The sequence below is a fragment of the Myiozetetes cayanensis genome, unplaced genomic scaffold (assembly GCF_022539395.1).
Source record: "Myiozetetes cayanensis isolate MyiCay16 unplaced genomic scaffold, myiCay2020 scf22, whole genome shotgun sequence".
NCBI classification, from domain to species: domain Eukaryota; kingdom Metazoa; phylum Chordata; class Aves; order Passeriformes; family Tyrannidae; genus Myiozetetes; species Myiozetetes cayanensis.
Genome location: NW_026087434.1, coordinates 8,417,954 through 8,435,773, shown reverse-complemented (window position 1 = coordinate 8,435,773; position 17,820 = coordinate 8,417,954). Strand labels below are relative to the sequence as shown.

The following is a 17,820-nucleotide window of genomic DNA, read 5'->3' as shown; positions in this document are numbered from 1 at the left end:
GAAATCCTGAACACGTTTTCCTCCCACCAACAAACGCTCCAGCACACATGGATGTGGTGCTTTGTCCAATGTCTGCTTGGCAGCACCTGAGAGGCCCCAGCACAATCACCCAAACAAAGACTCCAACCATGTCCAGACCTTCCTTCTCCCTGTGCAAAATGATGGAGCACAAAATGCCCAAATCTGCACCAGCTCTGGGAGCAACTCACTGTACCCTCAGCTCCTTCAGTGCAGGAAGGTTTATTCCCCACGCCATCCAACGTGGAAGAGCTGCAGAATAAATATGGTCCCTCCCTCCACCGCTTTATCTAGGTCAGAAAACTCCTTAAAGGCAGGAAGTCGCAGGAAACAAATGTCACTACACATCAACTTTTTAGCAGGGAAACAAGCAAGGCAGCAGAGAAACCCACCACCTTCCCAGGATTTCAGCACAGACAGCAGCTTATTAGGGAACTGCTGGGCAAACTCCTTGGAGCTGCAAAAGCCACGGCCTCACAGCCCCACATGGTAAATTCCTGATTTTCTTTCGAAGATGACTTTTTCCTGTGTTTTACATGATTTTATATAGAAGTTAATGGCACTTGAGAGGTCTTGAAGCACCACTGCATTTATTGAAAAATACAGCGGATCAGATGCACAATCGTATTTTGAATGGTTCGGGCACGACTGAGAAAAAATCTTTGCTTTGTGCATGAGAATTACACATGCTCAAAAAAAAAAAAACCACCAAAAACACACAAATAAAAAAACCCCAACAGCAGCAGAATTCCTCCACAGCATAAATACTCTCTAAAACACACCTACCTTCACGAAGGAACAATATTTACACTAGAGTGTTCTTACCTAATTACAAGCAAATTAATCAAACACATTTATTTTGAAAAGCCAGGCTGAAAGATTAACTTATTTTCTTCATTAGCTCATTTAACTTACTACTTTTGCTATCAGCTGAGTGTATCTTCCTACTCAAACACGACACATTTCACAACAGGAGAGCAGTATTGTATTTTGATTTAATCAATGCAAAGAATGATTTAATTTACATATCTCCCACCTCATTATTATAACTGAAGGTAAGAATCTCAAAACCCTCTTTCAACTGCAGATTCTTGGAACAGACAGTTTTAATACTGACTTTACACCTTTAAACCAAAACAACACTCATCTTGCTATTGTCATAGAGCTGGAACTTTACAGACAATAAAAAAACCCATAAATTTTTAAGATGATTTCCCAGTTTATAATATTTCATATATCTACAAAGAATGTACTTACTCCTATAGCTGAGTACAGATGTAAGAACATTTTTAAGATCAGTAAAACTGCAGAATTGGGTTTCATATACATATCAATCACACCAACAGAAAAAGTAAATCAAGCGGGAATTAATCCAAATATAAACTGTTTAAGCTTTACCTCAATCAACTGATTGGTGCCTGACAATTTGCAACAACAACAAGAAAAAAATCACTCGTAAGGTGTGTGCAAGTGAGAGGGAAATATGAAGAAAAAAAAAAAAGAGATGCCAGAAAGGACTGTAACACAAATTATTACTATAGAAACTTCCCTCTATTTTCATTTCAAATCATATGTGCTCTGCCTTCCTCCTCCCACGCTGCTCTTCAGTCAGATCTGCTGAAGTGAGAACACTCCTGCTCCTCAGCCTGACATTTGCAAATCCTGCTCTCAAGGAGCCAAAAAGCCACCCCTGAGCCCGGCCCAGCTGACCCATCAGTCACTGTGGCACAGGCCCAGCGTCTGCCAGAGATGGTAAATGAAACTCTCTGCACTCTGAGTCTCTGAAGTCACAGCCACGTCCAACGTTTTTACTTTCCTGCATTGGTGAGTAATTGGCCGTTTTACCACAGGCAGCCTGGAGCTCCAAAACACCCCTCTGAACACAAGCCCAGCCCAAGGTCTCACAGACTCTCACCCAGCTGTCTCCCCCTCACCAGCCACTGCCTGTCCCTGTCAAAAGCGGTGTCAAGGAAGGGTAAAAGCAGGTGCCCACCCAGCCTGAGGGACCTGCAAGACGTTGTAAGCACAGACTGCAATACACTGTGAGGATAGATTAACACAAACTCCTTGGAAAACCTGCTTTGTTTGATTTCTTGAAGTATCTAACAGTTATCTTCATAAGAAAAGCTGTAAAACATAAACCATAACCCAAAGCACAGCAAAGCACGTTCTTCCTTGGTGAGCAAGGAGCACTACCTAAGGAGATGTTTATGGGCTGTTTGCCTCCACTGTTGGTTCCAGTGAGGAATTTCCATGGAGCACGTGCAGGCAGTTCCACCCACAGAGCCACTGCAGTTTTGTATGTAAACAAAGTAACTGCGCTTAGATGAGAGAGAAAAACTGCAGTGATACACTTGAGGTTCTCTATAATCTGTTGCACTATTTCCTGCTCAGGTAACACTGAAGGTAACAACAAACTTTCCCAAGGAATCTCGAATACTTGATCTTGTTCAGGATGGACCGACTTCCATCAGCAGGAAAAATTCTACTGCTTAAAAGGCACCAATAAGCCCAATTTGTAGCTCCAGACCATAAGACCAAAGTAAAAATATTGGTTCAGCCCTCTGTGCACAAGGAGGAAAAGCAGGGGAGTACAAACAAAATTTTAGTTTTCAGCCATATAGGCTTGGCTTGGGATTAGTCAGTGAACGTCAGGCTGAGGCAGAATGTACTCGAGGTGCTGAGAGCGCCCACACTGAGTAATGTAAAGAAGTCTGCAGAGTGAAAGACAGAATGGGAGAGTTATTTACTGTCTCTTACTATAAAAGAGCTTCAGTTGCATCAAATGAAATTACCAGGCATCAAGTTCGAAAACCTCATGAAAAAAGAGGTGTTTTCCCAATCTAGGCTCCAGTGACATTGTAGAACTCACTGCCCAAGGACGCTGTGGGTTACAGGGATAAAGAAATCAAAAACAAAACAAAACCCCAAACTCAATTACTAAAAAAAAGAGAGAAATGCAAACAGTAAATGATTTTAACTCAAAAAGAACTGAACTCTGACTTTGGATCCAAAAAAAAACAAACAAGGGAAACAAAACCATGTGCCTTGATCCATTTCTGTGCTCCTCCCTGGGCATCTGCCGTGCCCACTCCTGGAGGCAGCTCAAGGACTGGATGTGTCTCTGCTCTGACTTACAGATGCTGTCCTTGTGCTCATGGTACCTCGTCTGTGAATCACAAACCTCCTTCCACAAATGCAAAACCAAAAGCAGTGACTAAAAAACAAAGTCTATGGGTTTGTCAAAGTGAGTAAGGCCCTGCCTCGAACAGCCAGGCCCTCGAGATGGCAGGATGTGCCAACACGCCAAGCACATCCAAGAAACCCAAAAACACCAAGCAAACAAAAGCACTCCTTCAGAGCAAAGTTGTAGCCAGCAGTCCGGGTGTTTTTCCAGCTGTATCAGTTACATCTGGCTGGAATGCTGCCTCTCCAAGAGCTGTACACAACAGCTCTGGCAACAACCCCCTGCTCTGCCCAGCACAAAAGGGATTTTTCCAGCCAAGTACCTCAAAAGTCAAATATTGATGTTATGATTTACCTGGCAAGGCATCCAATCAATGCCTTCACTGCAGGCAGGGAAAATTCCAAAGGCAGTAAATGAAACCAATTAGAACCCATGAAGTTTATGAACACGGGAGGGACAGTGTGTGCAGAAGGATAACTGCAGTGCTTGGATTTGGGTGTCTTTAGCAGAGGACTGGAGGTTCTCCCATGCCATGAGTGCCATGACAGTGACAGGAGAGCTCCTTGCTGGGCACACACACAGAAATGGCTCTTTTCTCCCCACCCCCACCTGGTTCCTCTCCCCAGCCGACAGCTGCTCTGTACACACACAAGTAGGTACGTGAGTCTGTCAAGAGCTGGAAAAACAAAAACACGCTTCCCACTGCTATTACCTCCTGCTTGAGAACTTCAACATTTCAGTTGTGAGTGAGGCTTCCAGGGAAGAATTAAAAATAGCAAGCAGAACACTTATTTTAATGCACAGTAATTCCATGTTTCGTGACATTTCTATCTGTAGAAGGAAAGATGCTTTTATTACAGGTAAGTGCATACTCCAACATTAATAATTTAATTTCCCCAGATGTTAAAAAATGTGTGTTTTGCAGGAGACTACAGAGTTATATTTCTGTTTTTCCCTTCCAAAACCAGGAAGCTCTACAGCATTATTAATGCAGTCACATTTAAACACTGTGCTGAAACAAACAAACAAAAAAATATCAAGGTCATTGGAACTACAGGAATACAATTATTAGTGACAAGTAAATAAGACATTTCAAGTCTGCAGCAGGATTTTACTTGCTGACGTTTTATGTCACTATTAATTGGACAAACAGGGATGGACCCTCCATTCTTGGTTTCCAGGATCCCTTAAAAACAAACAGAAGGAACAGGCCACCCTGAATTCTTTAAACTTCACCTGCCATTAAAATTTCCGATGATTGTGTGGTCATAGGCAAAGCATATTTATTACTGGCAACAGAGCAGGATTAAACAACAACAAAAATAGATCTGGTGATTACTTCAGCTGGAGGCTGGCAATCATCAATCTTGAACTCACACCAAAACTACTTGCTTTCCAATCATGCTTCAACCATTAATGTTGGAAGCAAGTAAGTTTGATTCTTAAAATCCAGGAGCCCATCTTCAGTGTCACCAGTTAAATCTACAAGGAAACTCAGGAACACAGCTACAAATAATATTGGTCACCAGCAATTCACAGTAAGGACTTGTTAGGGGCAAAGAGGACTCTGGATTTGCCTGAAGACTTCTGTTTAAAACTAAGAAAAAAGCTTTACAAATAATGAAACTACTATTTCCCCATTCAACTCCAGCAAGACTTCTGTTTTATAAACAGGTTTGTTTATTTTTAAAGCAACAAGGCAGCATTTGCTCCTGTTCACCAATCTCATTATGACCCTGTGGACTCTTCCTGCCCTTCAAGGTGAAGCTCAACCCCCTGCACAGTGACTGGAGGCCCTGGGTCAGCACTCCCTTGCAGGGCTGAGGGCACAGCACCTTTTATTTTCCATGATGGCCCATCACCCCTGCATTTTGTAAGCAGATCATCACCCCTTCCACCAGCCCAGGGCCCTGGGAATGGGAAGCTCCGTGTGTGAGCACAGCTCAAGGAACGGTGTCACCCCCCAGCAAACGCCAGTTCCTGCACCACCACCCACGGGCACCGGGGAAGAGATTTTTACTGCACACAACTTCTCATCAGCGCTCAATTAAAAAGTGACACACACAAAAAATCCTGCCCAATTTTCTTTCCACTCGAAAAGCGACACTGATGGAAAGAACTAGAATAAATTACGAGTCAGTGGACAGCGTGAAGAAGCAGTACTTCTTTTTTTTTCCTGAGGTTTTAAGCATTTAACAGAATGCTACTGACTAAATTACTCCAACTAATTCTAGACTGTTTGCAATCAACATATATCATGCACAATTGTTCTTGCAATTAGTGTATTATACCAAACTGTTTACAAAGAATGAAAGTATTTGATCTGCATTTCACAGACGTGTTAGATTAAAATACAGATTAACCACATGCCAAATAATTATTAATATTAAAAAGCAGAAAGCAAAAATAGAAGTGACAGTTAAAGGTCAAACAAGTCCTCCAACTATACTCGGGATTATACAACTCTCCAGACACGGGCACTGTTAAAGCCCAGAACAGGCATTTCCTAGAAAGCAGCAAGGTAAGACAATTTGATTTTCACAGAGGAACCAGGTGGGGACACCAACATTGAGCCAGCAAAGCAGAAAACATACACCATCAATGTCCTACACACAGTTTAAAAGCCTGTAAGGCATTAAGGCTGTGTCACGGATGGCATGTGCTTTAAGCAGCCACAGCACTCGTAACCTTTTCGGTATTTCTTAGTCAAGGCAGCTGAAATACACTAAACCAACACACTTTCACTTTTCCTACATGTGACTCCTCCGAGCACAGATCACTCATCTGCAGTTCAATACACCCTTAAACGTCGCGGGCAAGGCCTCACGTATCCCCCTAGAAAATCATTCTGCACAGACAGTTAATGTTTGGTAATGGCAAAGGAATGTATTACCGCTTAAAGCCCCTTAATACATTTGTTGTCACGTAAGGAAAACATTCGAAAACGCTAAGGCCAGCAGGAGCATTTCACGTGGACGGCTCGGTTTACCCGTGAGAATAAACGCTGAAATCAGGCAAGGAAACCGCCACAAAAAAACAGAACCCCCCCCAACCCCCCGCGTTCTGCCAGAGCTCCGGGGGGGCTGCAGGACCCTGACGCTCAGCCCGGAGCCCCCGAGGGTGCAGAACCGCCCGGGAGGGTCCCCTGAAGGCCGAGAGCTGCGCCCGCGGTGCCGGCGGTGGGTGCGGGGGAAGGACGCGGGGAGGGCAGGGCGGCGGTGCCGGGCACGGCGCGGGGGGCCGGGGCCGCTGCCGGCCGTGCCCCGCCATGTGCCCCGCGGGCTGGGGCGGGCCCGGCCCCGCGTACTCACACTCGCGGCAGCTGCAGCGGCGGCGCCCCGCGCCGCTGGAACACGCCGTCCACGAACACGCCGTTCTTGCCGAGGCAGCGCAGGTAGAAGTCGCCCCCCGCGCCGCCCGCGGGGTCGCCCTGCGGCGGGGGCGGCGGCCCGTCCGCGCCGGCCGGCGGCGGCGGGGGCGCGGCGGTGAAGATCTCCAGGTGGCGGCGGGAGATGAAGCTGGAGTGGCCCATGCTCACGTCCACCGAGCCCTGCGAGGAGTTGCGGCCGATGGTCACCGAGCGCTTCTTCATGAGGTACTCGAACTCCCGGCCCTCCAGCCGCGCCACGGCCGCCGCCGCCGCCGCCGCCGCCATCTTAGCGAGGGACGAGCGAGGAGCGGCCCCGCCCGCACCGGCCCCGCGCCGGCCCCGCACACAGCAGGGAACGGGGCCGCGCGCCGGGCCTGACGCACGCGCGCGCTGATTGACAGGCGGCGCGGCCAATGGCGGGCCCGCACGCCCATGGGGCTATGGCCGCGCGGCCAATGGCGGCCGGCAACGGCCCCGCACGGCGCGGGCCCGGCGCGAGAGCGCTGGGGCGCGGCCCGGAAAACGCGGAGCGGAACCGCCCGCGGAGCGCGGAGCGGAGCGGATCGGGCAGCGCCGCCCGCCCGCGGCGGGGACGGGACGGGACGGACGGGGCGGCCCGGGGAGAGACGGCGCTGCCCCCACATCCCCGCCCTCACCGGCCTCCGGCACCCCCGGCACGCTGCTGGCACCCCCCGAGGGGCTTGTGACCCGGGCCACGCACCTGCCCGCCGCCAGCGGCGCCCGCAGGGACGGCACCGGGCGGGGGGGACAGGGCGAGAGTCGCGAATGGAATAAATGCAAGCAGACACACAGTGCTAAAGGGTGGGCACGAGCCACCGCGAGAGTGCTGAGTACCTTCTCCGAGTCAGCCTTAAAATAGACATATTATAATATATAATAATAATAATAATTTCAATCCCTCACACCTCTGACAGAGGGTCACCTTAAACCCAGACGTAACTCGCCATCTCGGAGTTCTGTAACACGCATGGCGAACCAGCACAGCGCCTCACGCTCCCAGGTACGCCGGGCTGTGTCTGCACAGCCCTCCTCGGCTCAGCCCCGGTTTTCTCAGAACTAGGGCACAAAAGCTGAGCGAGAGACCCGACACACGCCCAGACACCCGAGCGCTGGGGCCGGCTGTGCCTGCTCCGAGGGCGCGGCCACGGCGGGGACCGGCACGGGGACAGCACCGAAACAGCGAGACCACAGAGCCAGGGGCACGGCTTGGCCGTGAATACCACGGGCTACCAAACACACAGCGTTAACTGCACTCAGTTTGCCAAGCATCTGCAATGGAAGTGTTCTACCTGATCCGAATCCTCACTAACTGTTACAGGGACCAGGCGCTGTCAGAATTGGGAAGTAAACAATTAAGAAACACTTGTGGCTATAAACTGAGAGGAGGGTGCTAAAATGTATTCATGCCCATATACCAACATCACTACAGCAAAAACATCATGTCAACCAGCCCCCATCACCTCACGGGTTCTCCAGCACGGTTTGTGGAGAAGGGGGTTGTGTTGTTGTTTATTTGGGCTTTTTTTAAAGCACTGAAGCTCACTGTTATTAATAAAATATAAATTGCCCAGAGAAGCTGTGGCTGCCCCATCCCTGGAAGTGTCCAAGGCCAGGTTGGACGGGGCTTGGAGCAACCTGGGCTTGTGGAAAGTGCCCCTGCCCATGGCAGAGGGTGGAATGAGATGAGCTGTAAGGTCTCTCCCAACGCAAACCATTCTCTGAACTCAGTAGACATGAAACATTTTAACGCTTCCGACAGAACCAATCAACTTGTAACAACCCTCCAGCGGCAAATTCGAAATCGAAACTTTCGGTTTCGCACATTTGAGTCAACAGCTCTTCAACTGTACATCTATTTCGCGTTTGCTCAGGAACAGAACACAGTGCCTGCTCCCTGCAAAGGGACTGCAAACCTTAGTCCTACCCTTGGGATTGTACCAGCATTCCTTACAGGCAGCTACAACACAATTCCATCCTGCTTCAGTCCGTTTACACAACCCCACACGCGCATCAGATGCAGCAAAATATAGCAACAGTTTAGAGCTTTGGATTCTTTTAAAGAAAACTTTAGTTAAATCTTGCCCACACTTTGGTATTTAGAGTCAGACTTTCTTCTATACCAGCATATGTTTGGCACAGAAAATGTGGAGCATCAGGGAGCCAGTTATGACTCCCTGATTCTCAGCTTGTTTTTATCCCTTGGCTCTCTGGCTACAGAAATGTTGTTCCTGCTGCACTGACAATCAGGCCGGGATCCTGAGGGCTCTGCTGGCTGAGATTACCCAGGGATTGCCATCTCCAAACACACCCCCAGAGAGGGAAAACCAGCAGATTGGGAGAGCAGCCAGGTGGATTCCCACCAGGCCAGCAGCACTTTTCACCACCCCTATGGCTGCTCGGTTCACACCAGTTAAAGGCATTGCTGCCACTTCGGTGTTTTCCGTTATGTGAATCACAGCTTTGTCAATTTGCATTAATTCATTAATAACATCCAGTACTAAATTCACCAAGCTGATATAATTGCTGTCCTGTTCATAACAGAACTGCAAGAACACAGCCATTAACATGGATTTTTGCAATCCACACTGAAATTCCTTTTTGAAGGGTCCCAGCACCGCTGAGCTGCTCTGGGAAATGGGACTTAACACCAGCAAAAGGTCTGTTTGCCTTTTAATGACCAGCACTGCAGAGCAAACACCAGATCCCATTGTCAGAGGCTCCACTCATTTCAAGAGGAAGGCTGAGATCTTTCTGCCCATGTTTTTCTGGACTGGTGCAGATTTAGGCACTTGGTGACCACACAAAGCCACAGGTACAGGTCACCCTGACCTGCCCATGTGCAGGTCTGGGCCCTACTGCATAAACCAGGAAGCAGGGCAGGCACATGTGTGAACAACTCACACTTACTCACAACTCTCCAGTGCTCTTCTGGGTCTCTAGGTTCCCCAGAAATCCACTCCTTGACCACAACCGTCCCATTCCACATCATTTGTTCCCTGCCAGTTGAGTGTAAGCAAAAGGCCTTTTCCTCTCTCTGCTTTCCATCCACTTTAACTATTCAGGACAGAACCAAGTTACTGAACAAAATTTAATCCTCTCACCAAATTTCTGCAATTGCCACTGACAATGAACAAGGTCTCAAAGCACTCCTTGTGTTTGAGGAGTGTCCCAGAATCAAGTTTCTTGGGTTTTATTATTACATATGTGCCCTGTGCTGAGGGCAATGAAGGGGTGCAGCAGCTTCTCAAGATGCACATTTTCACAGTTCCAGAGCATGGAATACCATTAGAGGAACATGATGAATAATCAAGTAGATTAAGTGACCCTAATTGCTTACTTTGACACAACCAGCATTAAACAGCTTTTACAGGCCATTAGGAGCTATCCATAATCTTTTTATTACAGCAAGTGTCACAAGCTTCCAGTGAGATTTGATTTTTGGTTAAACAAAATCCTACAAAGTTAATTGGCAAAACCACTTCTCGGGAACGTTCACGTGTGATGGAACAAAATCAGCCCTTCAAACACCAGACCCTGTACAAGTGAATGAAAAAAACATTTCCCATATTAACATCCCTGCACCTGACAGGCACATTTTTTTTTCCACTCCCTAGGTGAGAAGCCCCTTGTAAGCAGTAAAAACAGCCTCAAACCCACAGCCACATTTTGAAGTAATCCTGATAACCCGTCCTGGAGCTCCTCACATGCTCAAATTTAACGATGTGTGGAAGACCCAGCAGGACTCGTGCTGTGATTTAGTCATTTTCTCACAAGGGCATTTTGGTCAAGGGGAAAGTGTTAAAAAAGCATGGTGTAATTACAGCAAATATTGAAAACAGCAAATGGCTGGGATGGTGGGGAGCTCCCCAGGAACCCAGCCAGTTCCTGAAGTGACTTTAACATTAGCAGGAGAAAATCAAGAGCTGTGCCTCAAATGTGATTTTGACATTTTCCTGTATGGATGACTCTTTAAGTAATAAAGCTGGGAAGTGTAACACTCCTAAAAAAGCCTAAGACATCCAGAAGAACATGTTCTTGTAGGAAGAATGGGAAGGAAGGTGGAGAGAGCTACCTGAGCTGCCACATGTTAGTGTGCTCCTGACCTTGGAGGGGAGGGGAACGAGCACTGTACAAGCCCAAGCCACCCAGTGGCTCACTCAGTAGAAATGTTTAATTACCCTGTCCATCCTAACCACCATCTGCCTGGTCCCTGACACAACCCAAGGAACAGTCAGCATTTCTTACAAGTGCAAAGGCAGAAAGCTTCTGGCTCAGCAATCAGCCACTGACACAGAGAAAAATTACTTTCCTCCAGGTGGGGAACCCATCCAAAAACTAAGAAAAAAAAAAAATAATCGGGCCAGTTAATTCTTATCTGCAAAGAGCAATTGCACAAATGACCTGAAGGGGTTTGGGGAGGCCAGCAGGCAAGTGGCTCCACACTGGAACAGAGCAACTCTGGGAGTGACCAAAGGATAAAGCCACAATGCCTTGGTGTGTTGTGAGCAACAGCAGAGAACGAAAAAATCAAATACATACCTTGAACAGAGAGTATCCCACCCACCCCCCAGGTGATCACTCCAAAAGGAACTCTCCATCCCCACATCACAAAGTGATTTTTAGAAGCTGCAGCTTCTCTTGCAGAGGTGGTGCAGGCACCTGCAGGAGGGGAGTGCAGCAGCACCATGACCCACAGCAGAACTGGGGCTACAAAAACAGGAATAGAAGTTGTAGCTTGGTTGGCAGACAGAGGCAGATGAGGGGGAGTGGGGAGTGTAAGACAGGGCAAGCCAATGTATAAATAATTTGCATTAATCAAAAGCAGACAGGAATTACAGAAATGTGAATTGACTACATGAAACAGATAAGCAAAGGCAAACTAAAGCCAATATCAAATGTAAAATAATAAGAATCAACATGAAAAATGGGCTTTAACACAATTATTTTCATGACAGAGAGTTCTAATTGAGATCTGGCATTTCAGGAGGAGACAAAGCTTTTATCAAAATCAGTTTGGTTTGGGGTTTTTTCTGTTTGTTTTAAAATCAATGCCATTTGCTCAGCCAACAGAAAGCCAAAAGGAAAGGAACAGTGAAAAACAGAGACGTATTTTTCTTTATGTCTGTCTCTGAAATATTTCTTACTCTGTCCAACAGGGCAATTGCAGAACTAAGCAACCTTCAGACGAGAGTTACTGAGATGTTGAGGTATGAAAAACTATTACACAAAGGTTTAGAAATGGCCATTGTTTGCAGCAGAGACGAGACAAATGTTACCCAAAAAATGTAACGAGGCAAAAGCACAGTGAGAACAACCTCATGTTTGTGAGATTCCTGTAGGAAAATTGGCTGAAAGCACACAAAAATATCATCATACTCAAAGGAGTATGATGACAGCAGCACTATTTTTCACATCCATATAAAGTATTTAGCACGTTGTTTTTTTTTTTTAAATTGCATAGCCTAAGCTTGAACAACTTAAAATAGGAAGTTTCCCATCCCTGTTAGAAGTTCTACAGCACAAGGACCAATCTCTGCTCTCTGTTTATACCCAGCCTACCAACAATTCCATTTGTAGCACTGACAGAAGATGAAACTGCTTGAGAATCTGAGTTTTTTTCCCTAAACTGGGTTCTGAGACTGAAACTGAGACTGCACATAAAAGATCTAAACAACACTAAAAACACTTTAAAATGATTTATACAAAAAAACCCCACAAACCAATTCTGTGCTGGATGGATTATGTTTGAGCCCCGTGCAAATCATGAGGTGTTCAAGCAACCTCTAAAAGGGCAGGGGGGAGAACAACAAACATTTCTGATAGGACAGACAGGAGTCTTTTCAAGATTCAGACTCATGTTAACATGTCTATATAGAGAGCAGGCACAGACTAGAATGAGACCACCTTTTCTAAAAAAAAAAAAAAAAAGAGTTGCTCAAATATCAATACCAAAGTCCTTTTGACACGGGGAGGAAAGAAAAAAAAATCAATAAAAAGCAATTTCTATCTACTGCAAATAGAACAGAATATTGAGGCAGAAAGATGTCACTTACTTTACACATTCACCTGGGTGGTGCACAATAAGCACTGTAAAGGTGCTTATTCCCTTGGGGGAAAACAGAACCACACATGAGGAGAACAGTTCCCTTCTGGGGATATTCAGAATTCCAGCACACAGGCACTACCAGCCACGACCACAAGCAGCAAAATGAAGCTGAGTGTCAGCAGTCAAAGGCCACCACGGGGCTGTGTGAGGGAACAGCCAGCAGAGAGGCTGTGACCAGAAGCCACCGATGCTCAGAGACAATAATTACTGACAGATGCCCAAAGACAGAGCAATAAATCTCTCTCTGCTGAGGACTTGGGTTCCTCAAAGCTCATCTCCTCTACCTCAATTTATTTGGCTAATTGAATTAGCCTGTGGTTAATTGAAGATGATATTCTCTTTTCATTTCAGTCCCACAAAAGGAATGATGCAACAGATTTTATTCCAAGAGCAAACCACCGACCTGCCCCGCGCCGAGGAGCCCAAGGTTCTGCCGCTGTTCCCGAGGGATTGGATTCCCGTGGGGCAGCCCTGCAGCCATGGGAACTGCCTGTTTGCATCCCGACAAAACTGCACACAGCAGGAATGTCAAACAATTCACGGGCAGTTTTTACAGTTGCCACACTCAGCAATGGGCAGTTCTTATGAAACCACTGAGTGAGGGGCACAAACGGGACAGGGAATCACAGAATGGACCCACCAGGATCATCCAGTCCGACTCCCAGTCCTGCACAGACACCCCAACAATCCCACCCTGTCCCTGAGAGTTATCCAAACCCTCCTGGAGCTCTGGCAGCCTTGGGGCTGTGCCCACTGCCCTGGGGAGCCTGTTCAGTGCCCAACCAGCCTCTGGGGGAAGAACCTTTTGCTGAGATCCAACCTGACGTGTTGTTCACTAAAAATCCAAAACAATACAAGAAAAAAATTTACTCAGCAAAAGTCATGGAAAGCCAACATGAACAGAAGCATTTCTATACATGTAATATATATGTATGCACACACAATGATAAATAATACTATAAAATGCATTTAAATAATAAATAATACTATGAAAATGCATTTAAAGTTTTTCTGAGGATGGGCTATAGCCCTAGAGAAAAACAGGAACCTGGATCAACTCCACAGCAGAGCTTATTCCTCAGCATCAGCTAGGGGACTTTTCTGACCTCTCATGAGCTATTTATGCCACCTGAAACTTGCTGAGTACAAAAGCTTTGCAGTTTGACTACTGAAAATGCAATATGTTAATACAGCAGCCATAAAACCTAAATATTATGAAAAAAAAAAAAAAAAATCCAGCCATTTTTGTAACAGGATCCTCAGATATAAACAAAACTGAAACCCATGAGTAGAAGTAGAGTTGAAATACTAGTGGGCTGCAGCTGACATACATACCCATATTTCCCTTTCTCCCACGGGCACAGCTTAACAACTGCAATCAGTCACCTTCCATCCATCGTTATTAAACACTTTTAACTCAAAGTATTTTTGCAGAACGCTTCTCCCCCTAAGAACATTCATTTTAGAAGCTGGCTGTAAATAGAGCTGCTCCACAAGCCCTGCCCTGCAGAACTGCTGTCCCTGCCCCAGGGCTGGTCAGTGCTGGCCATGACAGGAGAAGTTCACCAAACAAATCAGCAGCTCAACAGCTTCATTAGTGTGTTGGCAGCCCCCAAGGATTCTAATGAATTTTTAACTTTCTACTAATCAGTTCCAAGGGACTATCTGTGTTTTCCCCCCATCAGATCCCTAATGGTACTTTTTCACTCAAATTGCCTTTATTTTACTTAATAAAGCTGGGTGGGTTTTTTTTTCCTTCCCAGAAAACACTTAGTAAGGAGTTATCTGCAGGAATCAAATTGATCACTGATGTAAGCACAATTCTGCAAGCTGACCTGTGCCATGTGACTCAAGGCATTTCCTCTGCATGTGCTGGTGCAGAGCTCTCCAGTTAGGATTTTACTTCCAAGATTGGGGGCACTCACTGTTTCATTTCTCCTCCATTTTTATTAAAGAAAAAAAGCAAATATAGGTAAGAACACGCTTCCCATAATTCACACCAGTAACAACTTCAATTATTTCCACAGATACCATTTTCCCTTAGCAGATTTTCAGCTTTTTCTGAAAAATCAGACACTTGTGGTTCTGTCTTTGCACAAACCTAAACATGTAAATGCAGCTGGAAATCTCACTCAATCATTAACTTTCTTCCTTTGTAAGGAAAGACTCAAAGGCTACTATTCCCAGTAATTCCTGAGGCAGGGGTTTAGTACACAAGAGAGGAAGAAAAATGTCACAACTGTCACTGAGTAAGACAAGATTAGGATGGATGTCAGCAGGAAAGGAGAAAGAATCACTGGACACGCAGAAGAGGAACATTTTTGTATCTAATGATACTTTCCTCTCCCCTCTAATTCCCAATATAGAATTTTAAATACAAAAATTATCCTCTTTGAGAACACCTGCTGCCATCTCACCATGAAATGCATCAACACTGCAGTGCCATTTGACTCAATAGAGACCTGATACCAGCAAGTAATCAGAATGTGAAACAAGTGAAGGTAGAAGATCTAGTAAGTTTCCTCACACACCTCTTTTTTCCCCCTCCTAATACCAGTTCCTGGGTTTGGGTTGGGCTTTTTTTTTTTTTGGAAAGGGATGAGACAGAGTGGGCAAATGAAGTAAAAAGTGCTTAAAAACAGCATGCTGGAAGCTCCTAATTTTAAGTTAAACCCTTAATATCCTCTTTCTAGTGCTAAACAGGCTTTAAATTTGTCACTGACAGTAGGTATTCTTTGCCTCAGATGCCAGAATAACTTGACATTATCACTTAAGGAAGTGGATCAGCTTTTTCCTCGATGCTTTTATGAATGACTACAAGGTGAGAAGGTATTTCACATCACAGATAAATATTTAGCCAAGGGTTCAACCACAAGCCTGCAAGTGGCAGTGTCATTTCCTGGGCTTGCCACTGGTTCCCAGGCTCCCAGCACCTCCCTGGTGCCGGCAGAGGCCCCTGTGACAGGGAACAAACCACATGAAGGCAGGGAGGGATTAAAGAACGACGACACCGCCCTTGGAGGGTGAATTGCAGCAGCCAGGTGAGCTCCCACAGCCATTCACCACCCGGCCTCCAAGTGCTGTGCCATCAGAGAGCACTGGAGATAAATCCCCAGGGAAAGGGGGGTGCAGCAGCTGTGGGAGAGCTGGAACACCAGCACTGGGCTCCAGTTCCACCCCCAGACCCCCCGGGCTCTGTTCCCTGAACAGCCGGACGGGCAGTCCCGGCCAGTCTTGGAATGAAGGGCTGACAGGAACACTCTGCACGTTCACAGAGCACTTTTAGGCTTGGATTAGGGATCCTCCCCTGGCTACAGCTTCTGGAAGCTCTCCTAAAAAATTGAAAAGCACTTTTTCCTATGTTTCCTGTATTTATTTATAATCCATCAGTCTGAAAGTAAAGTTATTTAAATCTTTATCTTACAAGCAGACTTCCAAAAATGCTGATTTAGGACTAGTTTAGGTAGAGAACAGCTACACGACTCACCAGTTATTTTTTTGTACACGTTCATAAAACACACCAGCAGCTGTCCTGATTTATGGCAAAGTTCCCAAAGTACAGCCTAGTGAGGTGTTTGTGCTCAAATCCTGCCCAGGCTCAAAGCTGTGAGTCCAAACCAACCCACAATCAGGATGTTCAAGGCAAGAAATTCACTTCTAGGGAATCATCCTCTGCAACCTGTACTTTCAGCTGCCCTTTCGGAGAAGGAAAGACAAGGCATTTGGATCTATTAAATATGTTGCAAAATAAATACTATCCACAAGTAGATTTATCTAACTGGGGATTTAAAACAGCACAAAGGAGTATCAGAGCTGCTGTGCAGAGATTCAGTTTTAAGTCATCCCACATCAAGAGGTGAATCACAAGCTAAACATGACTGTACTACACCCAAAGCCAGGCTGAGTTTACCCTATGATGAGTTTTTTAAACTCCAACGGAATCCTACTAAAGTAGGGGTTTATTTTTTGCCACTGAAGGTAACACTTGTTGTCTTAGTGTTGCTGAATGTTTGCATTTGAAAAAAATAGGTCACGTCAAGAAGTGCTTTGAAATGATTGTTTAAACAAGGCTTACAAACACAGATAAAATTCTTCTGCTGGGATGTCTTCTGAGGGCTGCACCAAGGCTGATCAGCCAGGAAGGAGCACAGAGGGAGAGCAAAGGGATTTGTGAAGAGAACCAGGAAGAGCAAGAATGACATTCCATAGACATGTCAAGGATGTGGAGATCAAGAGCAGGAATACACACTGACATCAGGGAAGTAGAATAAGCCTATTTTGAAAAACAATTACTTCTTCAGTTAGCTTTAAAATACCTAAAAAACCATTTTTCTAGGGAAGTATATGCAGTTCTTCAGTTAATCTGATTGAAGCCAATAAACCAGTGTAACCAAATTAAATAGCACTGTATGTCCACACAAGAGACCCTGATTTTGCAGTGTCTCTACCTCCTGAACACTCATTTACCAAACTATTTTTGCCCCTAGAAACACAAGATAATTACAAACACCACACATAACAGCAATCCTGTAAGGAAGAATGCTTAACACAGTATCTGTGGTCACCTCCCTTCAGAACATATCCTCTCTTAAAGCCCAAGAAAGGTCTTTGGGATACACCTTAAAACATCTCCACATCACACACTGTTACCTAGAACAGACAAAGCCATTCAAATCAGCAACTGTAGCTGTATAATTTAGGTGTCCACATGAAAGTACTTAAAGCATTCCCATACTGTCAGGTCATGTATCTTAAAAAACATGAATCAGGATCTTGACTAATACAGTAACAGTAAAAAAAAAAAAAGAAAAAAAGAAAATGGAAAACAGCAATGCAAGATGAATCCAACCTCCTGGATCCCATGTTGTATGAAACAACATTTCCAAATTCTATAAAATACCTATTTTCAGAACCCAGCTAGCCAAGGCCACAGGTAACCTGATCCAAACCTGGAGTCAGCCCTGCCTGGAGCAGGGTGGATGAGATGACCTTCAGAGATCCCTTCAATCCACGTTAGTTCAAGATTTCATAAAATAAACTGGAGAATGAGAGTGTGTTTGCACACACAAACACTCGCCCTCTTCCTTTCCAGACACCCTGGGCAGTCTATGGATACAA

The 17,820-nt window shown here is 45.7% G+C and overlaps 1 protein-coding gene across 2 annotated transcripts in view; it reads right to left on the bottom strand.

Moving 5' to 3' along the window:
* FOXK2 (forkhead box K2) overlaps positions 1–6,941 on the bottom strand; it is a 46,329-nt gene extending 39,388 nt beyond the window's left edge. The window contains exon 1 of one of the 2 annotated variants that reach the window (XM_050319580.1): positions 6,517–6,941. In XM_050319580.1, the coding sequence (XP_050175537.1) occupies positions 6,517–6,860 (344 nt within the window). In that variant the 5' untranslated portion in view covers positions 6,861–6,941. Of the gene's footprint in view, positions 1–3,917; positions 4,031–6,516 lie in introns of those variants that run through there. The other variant, XM_050319581.1, reaches the window with a different exon arrangement.
* Between the last annotated feature and the right edge of the window lie 10,879 nt (positions 6,942–17,820).